The 21,658-nt window shown below is 39.9% G+C and overlaps 1 protein-coding gene across 14 annotated transcripts in view; it reads right to left on the bottom strand.

Moving 5' to 3' along the window:
* LOC100561497 (FRAS1-related extracellular matrix protein 1) overlaps positions 1-21,658 on the bottom strand; it is a 318,227-nt gene that overhangs the window by 67,057 nt on the left and 229,512 nt on the right. For 12 of the 14 annotated variants that reach the window (XR_001730232.2, XR_001730231.2, XM_062979566.1 and 9 more), the window contains 3 exons: positions 16,663-16,807; positions 13,610-13,751; positions 4,641-4,836 (listed from right to left, as the gene is read on the bottom strand). Coding sequence is in view for 12 of the 14 variants with exons in the window: in XM_062979566.1 (XP_062835636.1) it covers positions 4,641-4,836; positions 13,610-13,751; positions 16,663-16,807 (483 nt within the window). In the remaining 2 variants the exon portion in view is untranslated. Of the gene's footprint in view, positions 1-4,640; positions 4,837-5,527; positions 8,292-13,609; positions 13,752-16,662; positions 16,808-21,658 lie in introns of those variants that run through there. The other 2 variants (XM_062979573.1, XM_062979574.1) reach the window with 2 other exon arrangements.

The following is a 21,658-nucleotide window of genomic DNA, read 5'->3' as shown; positions in this document are numbered from 1 at the left end:
CCCCAACCTCCCCATGATACCTGCCTCGGTATTCACACAATTTAACTCTAGTCTTTTTCCAGGAAGGTGCTCCCTTGCCCACAGCAGCCATAGCTGTGTGGTCAAGGGTGTTGATTATTTTGCTTTGATCACTCTTCTAATCTTTCACCTTCAAATCTCAAATCTTTCTTTATTATGGTCACAGACCCGCTTAAATCCTGCACTTTGGATTTGGAACATATCCAAAGTTTGTATCGTCAACTCTTGAGATCTTTTCTGTGTACTGCAATTTACTTAATCTTCATTTAAGATTTAGTTTTTGCTAAGCTTGTGAAAGTCACCAGACCCAAGTCAGTACTTGGTTAGCATTTGGGTGGGACACCAAGCAGCAGACCAAATGATTTTGGAGGCCTTATATGGCCCTCAGGCCAGACATTCTCCAACTCTGGCCTAAACCACTGCACTGGCTCTCACTTCTCTGTATGTCTGTCTGTCTGTCTGTCTGTCTGTCTATGTATATCTGTCCAAGAACTAATCTGCTGGAGAACTCCTCCCCTTTGTTTCTCATCTGTCAGGGCAACGTGCTCTGAAAGTATGCAGGAAGGGCATTCTCTGCTGTGTCAGCCCAGTTATAGAATATTTCATCCCTGGAGGCCCAGATGAATCAATACTGCTATTATTCATTTGGTGCTGGAACAACAACAATGTTAGTGCCATTTAGGCCTCTAGTGGGAAAGCAATCCTGGAGTGTGATGTTTTGGCATTAAAGGGTCCCAGGTAGGGAGCATCACAATTAACCCTCAGTCATCTTACTTTTTCAGAAGAGGTTGGCATGTCCCATTCTCTCTTCCCCCACCCCCATTCCTCCCTTTGTTGTCAGTTGATTTCAATTTTTGCAAATAGAGGTCCAAGTGCAAAAGTAGTTTATACTCAATTAACTCAGCTGAGAGATAGAAGGAATCCCAACCTTTCTTAGAGATTCAAGCAAAACAAACCTCTACCACCTTTCTTCCTCATTAGTCACTTTTACCATCTTAACCACATTCTGATGTTGCTTACTCACATGTCCCCTGGCTTTCATCTCTGAAATGTTGGAGTGTGTGCACCCAACTCATCAAAAAACTTACCTCATGTTGCCAAATTTAAATAAGAAAGGGGGTTGGACTTCATAGGCTAAAATAAGACCAAATTAAATAAGACAGTGGTGGACATCAGTTTGTTTCATTTTTCCCCATGTAATGTATGCCTGTAAAATGCAGATAGTGAAATAAAGTAGTTTAACAAGAGAAGGAGCAGGTGGAGAGTGGTTCTGAAACTCCACCTCTCATGCCTTACCCCATTTCTTTCTCTTTCCCCAAGGCAATTCTCTCAATTCCTGGCTCATTTCTAATGTCTGAGACAGGTAGAGAGAAAAGTGCTTGGGGCAATGGCCTGATACATTGTTGTTCACCACTGAAATTTGACAGTTCTTGTTCAAGTAAGATCCTTCCCATCGTCCTCTTTGTAGATTAAACAAAGGGATATGTGACTGAGGCTCCTGGCTAGTTTAGACCTTAAGTTAGGATTCTTAAAAGATAGATATCTAAAGGGTTCTGGAATGCCTGGTGGTGAATAGGTATTTCCTTTGTATCCAGAGAAGACACATAATATTGGGTTAATAGTTTATGCTTATTTCATCCAGTCTTTTATTTGTTTATTTCATTCTACTGGGTTGCACCAGGGTGTCTACAGTAAACAGTGCAATAAAGCTTGACCTGGGAAAGAACTTCCTCCATACCAGGGATATACTCACAAATTTGGCACAAGTTAGGCCAGTGCAAGTGTAGTACAAAATAATTACTAACTCTCTCCCTGTGCTATATTTAACAGAGTTTCAGCTGGTCCAGGATTTGCTTACATGACCTTAGCCCACCTTGGCTAATAAGGAATGTACTTCTACTGTGAACTGCTTTGACCCCTAGTCATGGGGAAAATCTATATCAGAGATAGAGAGACAGACAGTTACACAGTTACACTGCTTGCCTCTTAGGAAGACTGCAATAGCCAGAGCATGCCATCCTGGTTCACCCATTAACCAAAAGGAAAAAGTTCAAAGGTTTTATTAACCTTTCCCTTCTAGAAAGAACACTCAGTTCGAATGACCAGCTCTCCTGACTCAACAGAGCTGAAGGTAAACAAATCTCAGCATCACCCAGATCTGAGATTCGCAAGTGATGTAGAATTGCAAGACTGGGTGTTAGTGTGTCTTCCAGGAGCCGCGGTGGCTCAATGGGTTAAACCTGTATGCCGTCTGAACTGCTGACTTAAAGGTTAGAGGTTCGAATCCATGAGGTGGAGTGAGCTCCCGTCTGTCAGCTCTAGCTTCCCATGCGGGGACATGAGAGAAGCCTCCAAGCAGGATGGTAACACATCTGGCCATCCCCTTTACAACGTCTCTGTAGATGGCCGATTCTCTTACACCAGAAGCAACTTGCAGCATGTTTGCATCTGACATGATAAAAAAGTGTGTGTTCCTATGTTTTAGGTTGTGTGGCACATTATCCAATCAGATGGAATAAATATGATAGATAAATGAATAGATGTTTTGAATGCTAAAATGAAAATGTCTGAAGCACATCTGTAAATTATTTGTCTGATATTCACAGACACACCTATCTTGAAGAATCCTTGCCAGTCTCTAAAAGGAATGCTTAACAAGCCAGGCTCTTGACCTAGCATTAGCTTTGTAATCCCAGCTGTAAAGGATAATGAACCTGCTCTTTCCCCCTCCCCCCTTTTTTTCACAGATTTCCTTACTTCTCAAATACAGAAAGTAAAAAGGAGAAAAATGTAATTAATCAGATTCAACCCCCCCCCCCCCCTCCAAAAAAAAACCCTTCTGGAGTTTTGTTGGTTGGGAATCAATTGGAACAAGGGACTGTCATTTTGTCATGCAATTATACACACATATTGTAAATGCTCATTTATAATTTTTGTAAATACACACTCATACAAATTAGTATGATCATTTGTTAGAAAATTTAAGCTTTCCTGTTTTTTTTGGGAGGGGAGGGGGTTGCAAATAAAAATGAGAACAAAGAAAACAAGAATGTAAAGATGATATCTGCTTTTGGCTTGTTATACAACAATGAGAAAAATATTTGAATATATAATTTTCCTTGTACACCCTAATTCACATATGACTGAAGGATAGTCCCTCCCTACCCAAGCATCATGTCTACTCCAATGTTTCATCTCTGTACAAAGGTGTAACATGCACTACTCCAGGTCCAAAATATTTGGACCTGGAGTAGTGCATATTACACCTTTTACACAAACTAACCAAAGCGATAGCTCTACATCGGGGGGGGGGGGGGAATATCTCCTGAAAGATGATGTTTCTAAGGATTTTTACAAAAGACTCTCATGGTGCAAATGTGAGCTGTATTTAAAACACATAGGAGCCCTCCTAGGAGTGCAAGATCTTTAGCGGTCAAGTCAACCTACACCATTGTAACACATACACACTTACTTGCACATAAAATAGTGTATGTGGATGGTTTTTTTTCCTTTCCTAAAATACATGGACTATCCAGATGATTGTTCAGGATTAATAGATTATCAAAAAGTGCCAGTTGGCAGTCTCCTGGATTCATTTTTAAATCCCTGTAATAAATGCAGCTGTTTACTAATAAATAAAGCCTCAGCTGCAACAGAAAATAAATTAGATGCATTTAATTGGTTGATTGCAAGCCTCCCCTCTTTATTACAATACTGCTTCTTGTTATTTTATGATGTCAGGGTAACGTGGCAGATTGACAGTGTGTTTATGAATCACAGTTTACAGATGGCATCCCTGTTTTCCTCAGCAGTTATGAGCACAAGTCACAGGAGGACTCAATAGAGGGTTTTCGCCAAAGAAGACCCCCAGAGATTTAGGCGCTTCCACTTCTTTTATGCCAATCTTTTTTGTGACAGGAGCACCATTTCACAAAAACCTATGTTCAATAAACTACAGCCACCTGGCACAAATTTAGAAATAGTTCACACTCCAGGGACACCCGTGTGTCTCACTGTGATTTCTATTCATCTCCAAATGGACTTAACAACAATACTTGGAGCAGGCCTCACACAGTTACTCTCCTCTGATTTTGTCAGTTTTTATCTTCTCTCCTGCCACTTCAGCTTAGAAAAATGAGGCAGTCAATTTTGTTCATAACACCCTCTTCCTCCCATCTGCAAAAGGTCCGTAAAATCTTCTAAGGACATCTCATAACTTGTCTTTAAGCCTTGAACTAGTGAGATTCCTGACAGCTTTGAGAAACTCAATAGGGATATAACCCTAGATCTTTTCACGGAAGGCGGTTTTGGAATTGAACTCTTCCTTTTGGTCAGTAGTCACGAACACACACCGGGGACTGAAGTCATAATAGTCAACAGATTTGTAAACTTATGCAATTAGTTATGCGCATAATGGATTGGATTCTAATTAGCATGTTCATCACAATACTGGAAAGAGATTGCATCCTTTAGAGATTGCTGAAGTACATACTCCACCCATGCATTTAAAACTACATCAGTGCCACATAAAGATATAGGTGGGTAGTTTCCTCCTCTGCATTCCCCCTACAACAGTTTGGCTTCCCAACCGAATAACCCACATAACTATTCTCATTTCTTACCTTTCTCCATACTTTTAATGAACATATAGAAACTTCCTGGTGGAGAGCTGTTCTGCCCATCTGTCACATAAAATCGGAAGCTGTCATGACTTTCTGGAGTCAGGATGTTAGTATGGAAATACCAGAGGCGGTTCATGTCCACATCATCTTGAGTGAAATTCATTCCAGGATGCAGAGTGCTCCAAGCTGATGCAGTCTGGGGGGGGGGGGGAGCATTGTGGAGTAAGTAGCTAGAAACAAAAATGTGTATGCATGTGCATTCACATACACAAAATTGATGTTCATCATTGCATATGTTCAGCATTCCACTCTTTAAACAAATGACCAAGGTTCCAGGGATGGTAAATGACTTATGTCACCACCTCCCTCCATACCTGCTAACTGGGGCAATAAAGCCTAAGGAAGAAGTAGCAAGTAGAAATCCATGTGATCCTGTCCTATCAACAGTCTACTCTGGCAGCCTCCTCCAACAAGAGATTTTAGATGTCATGGAAGTGCCCTCAGACTTTTTCTTATTTGCTTTGTTGATATTATACATCATGGGAGCAGAAAAATCATTTGTGGGATTTTCTGTCTGATACCCCCCCCCCCCCAAAAAAAAACCTCCTCTACTTTAGGTTTACTTAGGAGGCATATTTGCCATTCCATCTCTAGGAGCAAAATATTGCAAATCAGCCATTGGCTACATTATCAGGGGCTTCATGGATGTGACAGAAACACAATAGAACAGGAATGAGTTTTTCCCCATCTATTTGATATTCCATTCATGACTAGATATCTGAGGGAAGCCAATTTCTATTGTAGAAAGTCAGTGTTAGCATGCATAAGTTACCTGGCATTCCTTAAGATACTAATAATAATAATAATAATAATAATAATAATAATAATAATAATAATAATAACTTTATTTTTATACCCCGCCCCATCTCCCCGAAGGGACTCGGGGCGGCTTACATGGGGCCTTGCCCGATAAAACAATCAAATATCAAAACACAGCAATAAAACAGTTATCCAATAAAAACATCAATTACAGTAAAAACAATCGTTAAAATCAACATAAAACATACAATATTAACACTGGAGACTAATTCATAGAACCCAGGCAACGTGCAACATGTGCCGAAATGGGGCGAAATGGGGAAGGTAATTTCACAGTTAAAATGGACAAAGTGCAATATAGCATTGGCAACACCTCAAGAATGGGGCTATTATAAAATGGGCAGATCGATCAGTCCAACACCAGATTAAGTATCAAAGGCCTTTTGAAAGAGCCAGGTTTTTAAGCTCCTACGGAAGGAGAGGAGGGTGGGGGCCTGCCTGATCTCTCTAGGAAGCGAGTTCCAAAGCCGGGGGGCCATGACGGAGAAGGCCCTCTCTCTCGTCCCCACCAACCGCGACTGCGAGGGTGGTGGGAGCGAGAGGAGGGCCTCCCCCAATGAGCGAAGAGAACGTGCGGGTTCGTAGGGGGAGATGCGGTCTCTAAGGTAGGTGGGTCCCAAACCGTTTAGGGCTTTGTAGGTGATAACCTGCACCTTGAATTGGGCCCGGAAAGTAAACGGCAGCCAGTGGAGCTCCTTAAACAGAGGCGTTGAACGTGCCCTGTAATTCGCTCCAGTTAGAAGCCTGGCTGCCGATCGCTGTACTAGTTGTAATTTCAACTACAAAAGTATTACACATGTAAGACATTATTTTATATTGACTTTAAAAGACTTATTTAAATTTGATCATAGCTGTGTCACACACTTTCTTCTATGTGGTTTCTACATGGTCATTCACATTTTAATCCTCCTGTAGAAACCATTCAAAAAACAACTGTTTAGTCCAAGAAGATTCTCCTTTCTAAATGGAGACTTGACCCTGGTTCACTCTGCTGAAGTCTGACATTATACTGGCTCACTGAGTTCTCTGGAAAAAAAAAACAACATACTGAATAATGGTTACAAATATTGTTCTTCTGCTGAAAATATTTACTAACCTGATAATTATCCATTACTTATTTACCAACCATTACCAGTTGGGAAAACACAGACAGGTTTACCTAACATACTGGCATGCCTTCCTAAACAGTTTCTTTCCCTTTATGCCTTTTATACAAGCATCAGCAATTTGTCTCTTTTTGGATCTTGCTTCCCAACCAGTGATACAGAAAAAGCTCTGGTACATGCCAAGAGATGCAGATGGATCCATTGTAGCACACCCTGATGTTCATAGCCAATACCCAGGTGTTTCAATGTGCATTTGCTAGCTTGCTAGAATCTGGTTTTATTCCAAGACATGATTCAAGATAATTATATGCCATCATAATAGGAGCTAGAGGGTGTCTTAACACTAACCATTAGAAGTCTTAAACAGTTGGCATTGATACAGGGCCTCTACACGCAACCAGCCTCTCTGTCCGAAATACTATGTTCTCTCACCATCATCCAGAAATTGATCTTGTTTGACATCATTGTCAACCACCCATCAGACAAATACCACAAAGCCAAACTTTCCTGAGCAATATGAATGTGATATAAAAAGCGAAAGCAACCCCCTTTCATTTTAATCAAAGACACCTAGATTGCTACCTAGATTGCTGCCTATTTACAAATTCAAAAAGAACCCTCATTTTACATGCAGAATAAGTAATGTAATTGCCTCAAAATAAAATAAATGAGTCCCAAGGCGTACACAGACTGACAAAACATTGTATGGCAATACCAGGGTTAAGTGAGGGAAAAGCAGTCTTCAGTAGAGTTCAAAGTCAAGATCGAAAATGCCAGGAAGATTACTCCAGAAGTAGACACCAAAGGTTAGAGACCCAGGAAGCTATAGATATCACAGATGATTGGTCACTATTGTTCTGCAGCAGTCTGTGCTGATCTAATATATAGCCAGCAGTTAAGTAGCCTGGCTCCATATGTCGCATCGGGGGTTTCCTGACCTCTTGCTATCTGCATTTTAATTTATGTCACTCTCAAGAGGGTGAAGTGCTTCTGCATTATTCAGGTTCTCATCTCCCTCTTCTTCATCGGTGTAGGCTTTCTTTTAGTGGAACATGACAATATTGCCTCAGTATGGTTCCAACAACAACAACAACATTTTATATGCATCATCTGCCTCTCCTTGCAGCTGCAGATGCAGACTTTAGTCAGGAAATCAGAAGATGTTTACTTCTTGGGAGGACAGCAATGGCCAATCTTGATAAAATAGTGAAGAGCAGAGACATCACACTGGCAACGAAGGTCCGCATAGTGAAAGCAATGGTATTTCCCATAGTAACTTATGGTTGCGAGAGCTGGACCATAAGGAAGGCTGAACGAAGGAAGATAGACACTTTTGAACTTTGGTGCTGGAGGAAAATCCTGAGACTGCAAGAAGATCCAACCAGTCCATCATCCTGGAAATAATGCCCAGCTGCTCACTGGAGGGAAGGATATTCGAGGCAAAGTTGAAGTATTTTGGCTACATCATGAGAAGACAGGAAAGTTTGGAAAAGATCACGATGCTGGGGAAAATGGAAGGAAAAAGGAAGCGAGGACGACCAAGGGCGAGATGGATGGATGGTATCCTTGACGTGACTGGCTTGACCTTGAAGGAACTGGGGGCGGCGACGGCCGACAGGGAGCCGAAGAGTCGGAAACGACTATGCAATTGAGCAGCAGCAGCTCCCTATGTAAATATAAAATTCTCAAAATAGACAATGTGAGCAGTTGAAAACTTTTTTAAAAAACCTGATATTCTTCAGTGTGGCAGCATTTTCAAAACACATTTGCTCCTCGCAAAATCTTTGTTCTTCAGGGATATTTATATAATCTCCTATTTTTTTTCCAAATGGCCTACTATGTTAACTGTTCTGCATAACATTTGAACCTTGGGCAAGTTGCACTTTCTCAGACACAGAGGAAGATAAATGTAAACCCCTTATGAATCATCTTGCCCCATATTAGGCACAACTTAGGGCTGTATAAGAACAATATATCTATGTATGATGAACAGCAATGAACCCCTTTGAACTGTTTTTGTACATTAATTACTACATAGTGCTAAGTACTTGCAGAATTAAGTAAAAGATTTTCACTCTCCATTTCTTGCTCTCTTAGATCTCTCTCTCTTTCCCTCCTTGTGCACCCTGCTTTCCCCACTCATGCATTATATGAGCAGATCAAATGCTTTGAGGTCTTTAGTTTGAGCTGTCATGCTAACTTTTCTTGCCAGTCAAGGCCAAGCTTTCAGAGTAAATGTCTGGGACTGTTTTAGTGATCATTGATATCAGTGTCTGGGCAGCTTTGATTCCTTCATAAACCTTTGCTTCAAGCATTTCTGGCATGCTAGTCATTATGGATTTTGCAGATACAGTTTTGAAGACACAAACACATAATATACACTTCATAACAATACCAATAGTCCAATGCAAGCTTATGTTTGGGTTCAATCTTAATATAAACATCTCTAAATAATTCAAGCTTTTGCTGTAGTCTCAAAGAGATGTTAGATACTCTTGGGAATTTATATTCATTTTTTTTAAAAATGTGCTTTGACACCCTTATGACTACAGGACAAAAAACCATTTTCTTAAATGTGTATGGGAACACTTTTCAAAGCTAACTAAATTCCATTCATTGTCACCTTCTTCCTTCATTGGATCATGGCCATATTTGTTTATGTATACAAATTGATGGAAAACTAAAGTATTTAGAACTATAAACACACCTCACTGCACTGATAATTTCCTTCCTCTTACTAAATTAATGAAATTTCAGCACTCAACTTGACAGGGTTTCTTCCGACTGGCCGTTTATACGTTTACACATTTAAAAGAAGGAAAATAAGAAGAACTGAAAATAATTGCCACAGAATCTATGAGGATATTCTACCTTCATTTATTGGGTACTACAGCAAATATAACAAGTAACATATAGTGTCTTACTTAGCTCAGCTAAAATAAAAAATATTTTGGCTCCCTTAGAATTTTCCATTTTCAGATCGTTGGCTATTCCCTCCCCTCTTAAGACCACCAGTTGAACAGTTTAAAAAAGTTGAGATGTATGTTCCCACCAACTAAAAGGAAACAACCACATGGTGTAGCCACTGAAATGTTTCATTATTTTTGAGCTAGTTTCCAAATTTCATTATGTTCTAAGGATGCCAAAAAGCTGGAAGTCCACTTTAAAAAGTCTCCCTTGCTCTCCATTTATATGAGTAGATTATGTGAAACTCATTACATTTTATGGTTTTGCACAAAAATCTTGGTTTCCTACTAATATTATGCAATGACATAATGCCATTTGTAGAGGTGTCATATAAAGCCATTGACTTTTATGGGCTTCTGATGGCAAGACTATCCACTTTATACTCTGTTTTATGTAAGAGTTCTCAAAATTTATGATTCCCAACAGATTTCTCAGGTTACTTAATTATAAAAGAAAGATTATAGTCTAGTGTTTTAGCTAACCAATATAAAAGCCAGCTAAGATGTTTTAGTATAGCTGCAAAGAGTGCAGACTCAAAGAGCCACAGAATTAGACATCAAAGTATAAGGACTTTTGCGGAGAGTGTTAAATGGGGATGAATTGGTGTGGGAGGGAGATAGACTATCCATTCATTTTTCAGACATCCACTCACACATTCATTCACCCATAAATATATCCACCTTCTCCCATTTCCCTTTCCTCTCATCATTTTGGTTCCCCCTTAGCCTTCCACTTCTTTCTCCCTTTCTCTTCCTCCTCTCACCTGACACTTCCTCCTTGCCTTTCCTCCTTGGTCAAGCTCTCATAGCAATAATACTTGAGGGCGAAGAACTCCCATTTCACAATACGTGTGACTACAGAGTTACTTCTTCTATCCCTAGCAATTCCTGAAAAAAAGGTCCCCATGATATCAACTACACTTTTAAAAAAGCTTTTGTTGCTAACAATATAGGCCCTTTGAAAAACCCAACTGCTGCACAGGTTGGTGGCTGAGAAAGGAAAGGAACATAATGTAGATGGTGAAACATTCTATAAAGTGCCTCTTTCCCAACCATGACTCATAGATTTACTTAAAATATTTTGTACACAATTGATCTCAAAAATAAATTTCAGTATCACATTTGAACTGAAAACTTCCAGCATCTGACCCTCCAGCTATCCTGATTTAGCAAGAGAGGATCCTGATAATCTTGCTGTGTCATTTATTCAGTGGTTTTTAAAATGTTCCAGTTTTTCTCTCACACACCTTTCCCATTTGTCCTCCGCTTACTTCAACAGCTGCAAAAGTGAGTCAAAATTGCAAAAGTAGCTTGCACTCAGTTCAGCAGAGAGAAGAAAAGAAGAAAGGAGAGGTTGTCTTTGTAGGCTTAGGCTAAATTGCTGCAGCCTCTTGTGGGCTGCACTTACACTGCCATAAAATCCAGTACAGGAAACACATTAGCCTGGTGCATCCAAATGGCACACACAGGCTAATGCACTTTAACCTGGGTTAAACCATTTCATACAGTTTCACCCCAAAAACACCTGCAAAGATTGAAATCTTTCAGGAAGATCTGAACTAATACACACACATCCAGGTTAAGACGTTTAATCTTGTTTGACCCCAGGTTTAAAACATACTGGCAAATATTAAAATCTTCCAGGAAAATCTGGATATTTGCCAGTGTTCTGACAGTGGGGACTGCCAAAACGATTGCCATGTGCAATCCCATATTGCATCTCCAGTGCAATCCTGTTCCCAAAGCAGCCCAGCGAGGTAGGATGACAGTGCCTTTCTACCCTCTCTGCACCCTGATCCTCTCCCCAAAATGACAGAGAATTGTTCTTACTGTCACTGCTGGGTCTGTACATACTGGATATGCATAGGTCAGGTTGTGGTGGAGCTTTGAAGGAGAGGAGAGTGCTTATTGCCCCAAAGCTCCATAATAATAATAATAATAATAATAATAATAATAATAATAATAATAATAATAATAATAATTTTATTTTTATATCCCACTCCCATCTCCCCAAAGGGGACTCGGGGTGGCTCACATGGGGACAAGCCCAGCATCAACATACATTAAAATACAACATAATTAAGCCAATATAAAACAGTAAAAAACAGTATAAACAGTATAAGCCAGCATAAAACATTAAAACATTAGAGTCTCAGCATAGTGTACAATCTGTAAGGATAAAAATTATGCAGACTCTACAAGAGGGAATCAAGGAAGACAATTGGATCTCATTTAAAAGTTAAAATCAGCGAGGGAGGAATCATTGATAAAGTGCAGTAGTTGTGGCAACTAAATATCTAACTGGAACTAGTTATTCAAAAGTGCATTGAAATAACCATGTTTTAAGGTCCTTACAAAAGATGGACAGGGAGGGTGCTAGCCTGATCTCCCTAGGGAGGGAATTCCAGAGCTGAGGGGCCACCACTGAGAAAGCCCTCTCCCTCGGCCCCACCAACCCTGCCTGGGATGGGGGTAGGAGCGAAAGAAGGGCCTCCCCAGAAAATCTCAATGCCCGTGTGGGTTCATAGGGGAGGAGGCGGTCACGGAGATAAGCAGGTCGAACTGTTTAGGGCTTTATAGGTAATAACCTGCACCTTGAATTGGGCCCAGAAACTTATTGGAAGCCAGTGTAGCTGCTTAAAGGGGAGAGTTGACCGCTCCTTATAGCCTGCTCTCATTATCACCCTGGCTGCAAATCTTTGTACCAACTGTAGTTTCCGAACCGTCTTCAAAGGCATCCCCATGTAGAGTGCATTGCAGTAATCCAGTCTGGAGGTAACTAAGGCATGGACCACCATGGTCAAGTCAGACTTCACAAGGTACGGTCGCAGCTGGCGCACAAGCTTTAACTGTGCAAAAGCCCTCCCGGCCACCGCCGACACCTGGGCATCAAGTGTCAGCGCTGAGTCCAGGAGGACCCCCAGACTGCGGACCTGCGCCCTCAGGGGGAGTGCAACCCCGTCAAGCACAGGTTGCCACCCTATGCCCCGATCGGCCTTACAACTGATCTGGTGGACCTCTGTCTTGTCAGGATTAAGCTGGATTGGATGAGAGCTTGTTAGTCCTCATCCAATCCATCACAGCGGCCAAACACTGGTCCAGGATCCAAGGGGCTTCCTTGGCATTCGGTGGAAAGGAGTAGTAGAATTGAGTGTCATCTGCATAGAGATGGCACCAAACTACAAAACTCCAGATGACCTCGCCCAGTGGTTTCATGTAGCGGTTTCACCTTCTGAGTGACACAGATTTAGGAAGTGCAGACCCGGAAGTGACAGTAAGGAAAATTTTCCATCATTTTGGGAGGGAAAGGTAGAATTGGCATGCAGGGAGGGTAGGAAGGCACTGCCCATGTCCAGACCTGCCGAACCAGCTTTAATATGGCTGGACTGTGTAGCTAGTCTCCCATAGTATTATATAGCTGCATGGAAGGGCTCCTGGTTTATGTGTTATTCCTCATTTATAACCTTTTGTCATCTTGACCACTTACTGATGTTACCTAGCTATATATATCCTGGTTTTCATCTGTGAAAAACTGGAAGGTGTTCAGTGGTCACCATGACTACTGTAAAAAAAATTACAAAAGGCTTCCAGCAACTTATGCTTATGAGAGATAATGATCGGGGGCAAAGTGTATATGACAGAACAATTTTGAACCATTTTGTGGTGTATGCTTGAACCAATAGGGGACATGTCTAACTGTGTGTGTCCTACCTTCAGTTTATAGTAACCCCATACATTTCATATGGTTTACTTAGGCAAGGAATATTCACAATTGGTTTTGCCAGTTTCTTCCTCTAAAATAGCACTTGCATTCCCTCATTTCCTCACCTCACAGCACCATATTTCCCAGGAATACAGGTCAGTATAAGTAAGTATTTCAGGACTATGTGTTAATGACTAGGTCACGCCACAGGAACTGGAAATAATTCAAATATGTCCACCTTTTTAATAGCAGACAAAGAATACCACATGATGACAGGGGAGAAAGAGAAGGTGGAATACTGCAAATCAGTGCTACCTTTAATTTTAGGTGTCCCCACTTTGGCTTGTTGTTGATGACATACTGAAGTTGATTTCTTGGAGAATCTTTGTCTTCCACTTCTAATGACACACTGGAAATAACTTTACTGCCCCCGACTTCAACTTCCAAGCCTGTGTTCCTGGCATGTCAGAAATGGATATGGCCACAGAAGAGGCAGAAAGGAGAAGCACAGCAGAATTCATTCTTAACTTTGAAGAACAGTATAAGCTTCTTTTTTATTTTACATACAGTACTCCTCACACTCTGGATATACAAAAACTCTCCCTTGCTATTTGTCTCTTCTGTTTTTTTGTTTGTTTTTTCTTAAGTGAAGAAGGTAAGGTATATAATTTGAGCTGGTCTCCTAATGTCAGGCTGGATCTACGCTGCTATATAATCCTAGATTATCTGCTTTGAACTGGATTATATGAGTTTACACTGTCATATAACTAAAAGCAGATAATCTGGGATCAGAAACTGGATTATATGGCAGTGTAGCTGGGGCCTCAGATCTCCATTATTATCTGAAGCACAGAATGCTTCTTTTAGGGTCAGGAATGAAATCTTAACTTAGTTGTGGTAGCTTACATGTACAAAATGTAAAAATGTCCCTCTATTTCAAACAGGAACTGAATTCTACATCAGAAGAATTCCGGATAAATCCAGTGCAGATTTCAGTAAGAGAATATGGGTATAAAGAATGGAGAGAAAGGATGCACAAACATATACATCCCTGTTTGGGCATCGTTATTCATTGGGTTCAAATTCATCATTAAGGATTTGTCATAGATTAAGGCTGTTTGTAAGGAAAGCACCCATTTATATATTGATGGATTTTAAGAACAAATATAGCACATATTTATAGCAATTATCTGCATTCAAATAAACTGGAAAACAGTCCTGACTTCATTGTTTGCCATTCTGCTTTGTTAGTGTGGTATAGTGGTGTGAGTATTGGACTATATTTTGGCAGACCAGTGTTCACTTCCCTGCTTGGCTATGCAAATCTACTGGGTAACCTTGGTTGAATCACAAACTCTCAGTCCCAGAAATTGTATGATTAAACACAAATGTTGGTGCCTCAGACCTGTTTCTAAGTATATTTGTCCTGCTGATTCCAAAAATAGCACTAGTTTCCCCCTATCAACTCTAGTTTTTGAGATACAGAACATATGCCATATACCAGTCTTTATCTGCTTTCCCATAGAAAATTGTGACAATCATATCCAAGAAACTAGAGCTGGTGCAGTCCATCCAATGCAATTTTCTGAATCAGCACACACACACACACAAAACCCAGGACCAGGCCTGAAAACAAAGACACCATGATTTTTTGTTGGGCTGTGTTACAGAAGAAGTTGTAATATTATATGCTATGAGGTTAGAGCAGGCTGGGCCTATCATTTGAGGTTACACTTTACAGGTGCTGCACTATGTGATGAATATGAATAGATGCTTGAGAAATAGATGTTTGGGAAATATGAATAGATGATTGTCTATAAACCAGCATGTTCTGCACTGTGTTGTAGTTGAAAGAAGGGTCAGAGAAAATGACGTATAAAACTTTGGGTGATATGAAAGGGCAGCAAGGGGGGGGGGAATCAACTTTGCGTCAGGAATATAGAGCCGTGGGTCTCAACCTGTGGGCCCCCAGATGTTTTGGCCATCAACTCCCTGAAATCCTAACAGCTGGTAAACTGGCTGGGATTTATGGGAGTTGTAGGCCAAAACACCTGGGGACCCACAGGTTGAGAACCACTGATAAAGAGAAATGTGTTTGGCATTTTCCGTCTTTTCCTAGGTTTGGTGTTCTGTGCATCTTGATCCCATTGCATGATCATCACACTCTCCAACATTTCACAGATGAAAACCAGGACTCGTGTGTCCAAGCAACATCAGAGAATGGTTAAAATGGCAACAGTTTATTTATGAGCTAGGACAAGCTTTAGCAGTAAACAGAGGACAAAGGGAGAATGTATGAAGAGGAGATGAACATGTAAGACATAAAAGTGGGATGAATCAGGATGCATTCAGACTGTTTTGGGCAAATCAGGACACTTGAGGAGTATGCATGATTGCAGCTGTGTGTCATATTGTTGCCATGGGTGTAAGCCGCCCTGAGTCCCCTCGGGTGAGAAGGGCGGGATAAAAATGGTGTAAATAAATAAATAAATTCATGGAATCCTGAGAGTTATAGCTTGTTGAAGGACTTAGAATTCTCCACTGTGCCTATCTACACAGAATTCTAAGTACCTTACTACAGTACAAATTCTGGGATTCCTAGAACGAATCCATAGGTGGATATACCCTAGATAACTAAATGCATTTAAAAATCCAGTTTTGAAAGTGTTTCTCTATAAATAACCCCTGTTTTCAAGCATACAGAGATAAAAAATTTAATACATGCTTCAACATTTCAACCCATTCCATTCCCCATATCTTGCATGGGGACAGAGTTGGAGAAGAGCCACACAAGTCTGTTGTATGGATCAAATCATGACTATAGTCAGTATGCCTTTAGAAACCTGGGATTTATTGTTTTGTGAAGCACTGAGACTCTTCGGTGAAAATTCTAAATACTTCTCCTCAGGGGTACATTCCCTAAGGTGTTCCTGAGGCAGTTAAAGTGGAATCATATTGTTTTATTATGTGAGAGGGGTACTTTGTATGCCTTTTGCATTGACACCACCCATTCACACAATACTACAAAAACTCAGATTGCTCAACCACTTCATCTGTGCATAGCCATATCTCTTGACAATTGCCTTTCTCTTTATTCTTCATGATGTACAGCTTACTACAAAATTTCATGTTTTCTATTTGAACTCCTTCATGAAAGTTAATTAATTTCCATTTCTTCATAATAATTGTAATAGGCCAAATTTTTTGTAAGAAATGAGCATTAAGACAAAGAGGGATAAGGTAATGCACCCATGTTCTTGCCAATAAACAATTCAGCAAACAAGTTAACAATTAAAGAAGGATAAAATGCTTCCCCTCCCCATCTTTTCTAAAGTCACTTTGCATAGAATGTCACTTCAACAGCTAACCTGGAAAGATGAGGGATTTCATCGTTGACTGGCATGATGTAGATGTAAAGTGTCCCTTGGACTGTGTGCTTGCCATCTGTCAGCTGAACGGTGAAGCTATCCTCTAGGCTTTCTGTGTCATCATGCATGTACATAAGCATCAGTCCTATTGGTAAAAAAGCCACAGACAAGTGAGTACTCTGAATTCAACAGCAAAACCAAATTCTAAAGACAAGCAATGTTGAAGAAATTTAGTCTATCAAAGCCACATCAAATCCAAGAACTGGTTAAGAAGCTTCCAATTGTTGATTCTCAATTCTAAAGAGTATTTCTGGGGTACCAAGCCAATATATTTCCCATTAATCCTTTTGGTATGAGTCAGCAGGGGCAATATAAGGTCTAAAGAGGAGAGAAGCCAGAAATAATTGGAGTGCTTATCCACCCATTTCAGTATAAAATTAGTCTAAAGTGATCCTGAGTTCCGATCTTAAGGTGTTTGACAAGAGCTTCTAATGTGCAGATGGGATTTATAAAATGTCCACTGATGGTATGTTCCCCTCCTTCCTTTCTCTAAATAAACAGCCAATTAAAGGAAGAATTTTTGAAAAAACCAAGAACCATATCACTGTAGCTTTACCAAAAAATTTGGGATATTTTCTAATGAACAAAAAAGGAACTTATCTTTCTATTTAGGTTTTGAAAAAATACTATTAAAGTTGAAAGTACACTTCAAATTATTTATTTACTTTGTAGATTTGTTTTGGACTGCTCATAGTGGAGGATTTTAAAAAGTCAATCAGCAGGTCCAATTATAGAATAGGTGGATTAAAATATTTTTATGTGGTATCAAAAAGTCCATAAAGAAGAATCCATGTAACTTCAACTGGAAACACCAGCTGGATGCTACTACTCGTCTAAGCCTATTGATCTAGTCACATTTTCATGTTTTCGAACTGCTAGGTTGGCAGCTCACCCCGCTCCCCAGATTCGAACCGGCAACCTTTCAGTCAGCAAGTTCAGCAGCTCAGTAGTTTAACCCGCTGCGCCACCGGTGGCCCTAGATAAGGGATATTCGACCTGTATTTAAATTTCTGTAAATATATGCACTGTGGAAATATTATTCATTTATTACATAAACATTACTATAATGAATTACCAAGTCATGAATGGATGATCTATGAATGATAAAGCTATGACTCATTTGGCATTGATCAATGTCCTCAAAAAATTGGAAGGAAAACAAGATTCTGGAGTATATTTGTTTCTTTGAAGTTTATACTAATTGCTCAACTCCTTCTTGCCAGTGAAGTGAGATTGTGCATATATAGAGAGCAAACCCAATATTTTATGAGAAAGAACAGCATTTACATTAAACTATAGAATTGAATAGGCCTGTGGGTGACTTCAAAGTAACTTCAATGTATGAACAGATGTTCAGTATTCACAAATAAAGCAGAATTTCAAGGAAGAATATTGAAATATAGATATTCTTAGAAGCAATGAGGTCCTCTGAATAATACTTGTTATGCAGAACTAAAAATATATATATTTTTCACTCCTTCCATTCAAGAAAACCGTCAAAGCAGTATCAAGAACATGGGGGAAAGAGGCCATTTAATTGTGAAGAGGTGTTTGAAATGCTGATGCCATGAAGTCATCCTACCAGTTTCTGGAAGAATTCACATCTATTGTTGCTCCCAAGACTCAAGATGAGATCTAGTGTAGTATGGGTTAGAGAGCTAAATGCATATAAAGTACAAAGTCAGAATTGGCTCAATTTGTTCTCTTTTTGTTTTCTGCAGAATGGAAAACAGTGAATGAAATAAATATTTCACAGATTGATAGTCACGGTCAGTGTTATAAATTCTTATTAGGTATATCCTTTCCTTTCTCATTAATTTTTCTACTAGATATCCAAGTATTATTGTTAAGCTCTCTTCGCCCTGGTTTTTTAACCTCATTTGTATAGCTGCAATAGGAATCATGAAAAAGATCTGTTTGTGCTTCAACAAATGTTCATTATACGATCCTACTATATACCCATATCTCTGTAGCTTTCTGGTGCTTATTAGACCAAAGCATTATTATGTAATTGTTTTCTCAGCATTGTTAAACCCTTGCCTCCATAGATAATTCCTTCTGTGAACATAGTTGCTCAAGGAGATAAAAGAACAGGGAATGCAAGGAGGAATTAATCTCTTATTAATGTCTGCAAAGAAGATGTTATGCTTGAGAGACTAATGGTTCACATTTCATTCTGACCCTCTTGAAATCTTTCATGAAATAGAGGACCATCACTATAGGCTCCAATTGTTCTTGTCATTTAAACAAATTAAACATGGATAGCTTGCTGGCACACAACCAGGAAAGTAATGCAGGAAGATACACCTGAAAGTTTTAAGCCTCTTATTCCACTGATTAGAGTGCTTTATGTGTTTGTTTTATTTAAAGTATAAATAGGGTGGATATACAACTACAATAGGGGTAATTTATCTACAGTCCTTGAATGAGACTTTCCTACATTTGGAGCCTTGGATTACAAACCAGCTGACAAAGCAGTGTGTATGTGTATCTGCCTTCAAGTTGCTTGTCAAGTTATGGCGACCCCAATAATTTCATAGGATTTTCTTAGACAAGGAATACACAGAGATGGTTTTACCAGTTCCTTCTTCTGAAATATAGCCTGATATTTCTTGGCTGTCTCCCATCGATGTAGTAACCAGGGCTGACCCTGCTCAGCTTCCAACATCAGAGAGGATCAGGTGCCTTAAAGATATTTAGAGCTGCACTTCCTCAATAAGCACAATAAACATTTCCTAAATGAACTATTTTTGGACCATGTTCCAGGCTGAATTAAAATTCCTGAATGGTGGAAAGGAGCCAGATTGATGTAGCTGATTCACATGATCACGACAGTGATTTTTTTATATGCTTAGATTATGAAGTCTAAAAAGATCTGCCTGATTACCATAGAGAGATGAAGTTAGATTTCTGTGTGCTACCATGTATCTGCCCATTTTACTGTAATTGACACTGGAACCCAGAATGAGTATTGGGGTTATGCCATAAAAAAACAATAGTAGAGAAAAAGGAATGAGGGTATTGTCCTTAAATAAGACATCTGCTCCTTTCTTATTCTCCTTCATTACCCAAATTTCTAGCATTGCAAAGACACTGAAAACTATCCATCTCCAGAATCCTTCAATTTGCTATATTCATATTTCCTTGGCAATGGTGCCTGTTCCTTTTCTTTGGATGCCTGAATTGTATTTATAAATGCTCAATGGGCATTTTAATTTACTGAAATGCTAAAAAAAATGAGAACTGAAATAAAATTTTAATGGGGCAGTATTTTATTGGGGGGAGGGCAATGCTCTCATTCCACCCCATGGCACTATATCCCTGGAATTATGAGAATTATATTCCAGACCATGAATTCTCCCATTATTGCATATGGGAATTTGAACTCTGAAGTGAACACCAAGCCCTATGAAAAGTGCTTAAGGGAGCTGGGTATATTTTTCTTGGAGAAGAGAAAGATGAGAGGGGACATGATAACCATGTTTAAATATTTGAAAGGATGTTCAATTGAAAAGGGGGTGAGTTTGTTTGCTTCAAATCACAGGACAAGAGATGCCACCTAAACATTAAAAAGACGTGGAATATGTCGCCATGGACTGTGGTGGAGACACTTTCTCTTGAGGTTTTTAAACAGAGGATGAATGGCCATCTTTCACAAATACTTATTTATTATTTTTATTTTATATACTTTATTTATGCCCTCTTTTCTCCCTGAGGGGACTCAAGGCAGCTAACACCCACATACTTTGATCAATTTAAAGCAAAGTGAATACTCAACCAGAAAAACAAATAATACTGTGTGCGTGTGTGTGTGTGTGTGTGTGTGTGTGTGTTAGGTTGGAATACAATTAAAATATAATAAATACAATTAAAATGGATTCTAAAACATAATCCCCCCCAAATCCCACCCACAACCTCCCCAGCACTGTGCCCCTTATTCTTTCTCAACCCACTGTTCCTGCCAAACACACTTGAGAGAATGGTGGGATAGAGAGAAGGCCTTCCCGAGTTAATCATAAGTGTCTGAGTGCTTTGATAGTGTTTCCCTACAGGGCAGAATGTAGTTGGGCTGGATGGCCCTTGTGGTCTCTTCCAACTCTAGGATTCCATGTGTGACGGCGCGAGTGGCGCCATCTATATGTCAAACTATAAGTTTCAAGATTTGAATTGCTGTATCATGCCTGATTTTGCCCTTACCCTGTAAATGTAGTTGGATTGGTTATTTATATCTGTCAATCAATGTTGTTTGTACCTGTTACATTGCTCACTCAGCAAAACTGTTTGGCTCCACCTCTTCCTGGAGTAGGACTGTGTTTCCTCCTTTTCATTCCACTCTATCGGATGGACGTGAAAGAGAGGCTTGGCTCTGAAAGCCCTTCAAAAGTTACCTCTCATCACCAATTCTGAGGTTCTTACCCTTGGGACTCACACTTCATGTTCAGGGCCAACCTGAACAACGTTGAGGAGTCTCAAGCGCCTTCACATCAGTCCTTTGGCAACAGAGGAAGACTCTTGTCTTCAGATATAGGTCATTGGACTGAGGCTGAGTTTGCTCTGGCATTCACAGCCAGAGAAAGAGGGATCTGGACAAGCTTCATGGACTTAAACAACCAAAGACTGTAATGTATGTTTTCTTTTACCCCCTTTGTGAACAATAAACCCAGTTTTTGAGTTAACTACAGTGTTTTGGTCCTTGGGAGTTCCAGTTTCCCTAAAGGAGGGCAAGAAGCAATCCCCTGGGGAAAGATGTCACGTCCATGCCTCTTTCACTAAGAGTTTACAGCCCCAGGCGCGACGGCACACCATGATTGTATGATAAAAGGGATTAATTCACATTTACAGTATACACTGTGGTGGATTCCTACCAATAATATAGAACTCACATGTGCTGAACATGAAAAGTAGAGGAGTTTAGAATAATGTGTCTATGAAATAT

The sequence above is a fragment of the Anolis carolinensis genome, chromosome 4, assembly GCF_035594765.1.
Source record: "Anolis carolinensis isolate JA03-04 chromosome 4, rAnoCar3.1.pri, whole genome shotgun sequence".
In the NCBI taxonomy this organism is placed as follows: Eukaryota; Metazoa; Chordata; class Lepidosauria; order Squamata; family Dactyloidae; genus Anolis; species Anolis carolinensis.
The sequence above is the reverse complement of the archived record's forward strand: the minus strand, read 5'-3'. Positions and strand labels throughout refer to the sequence as shown.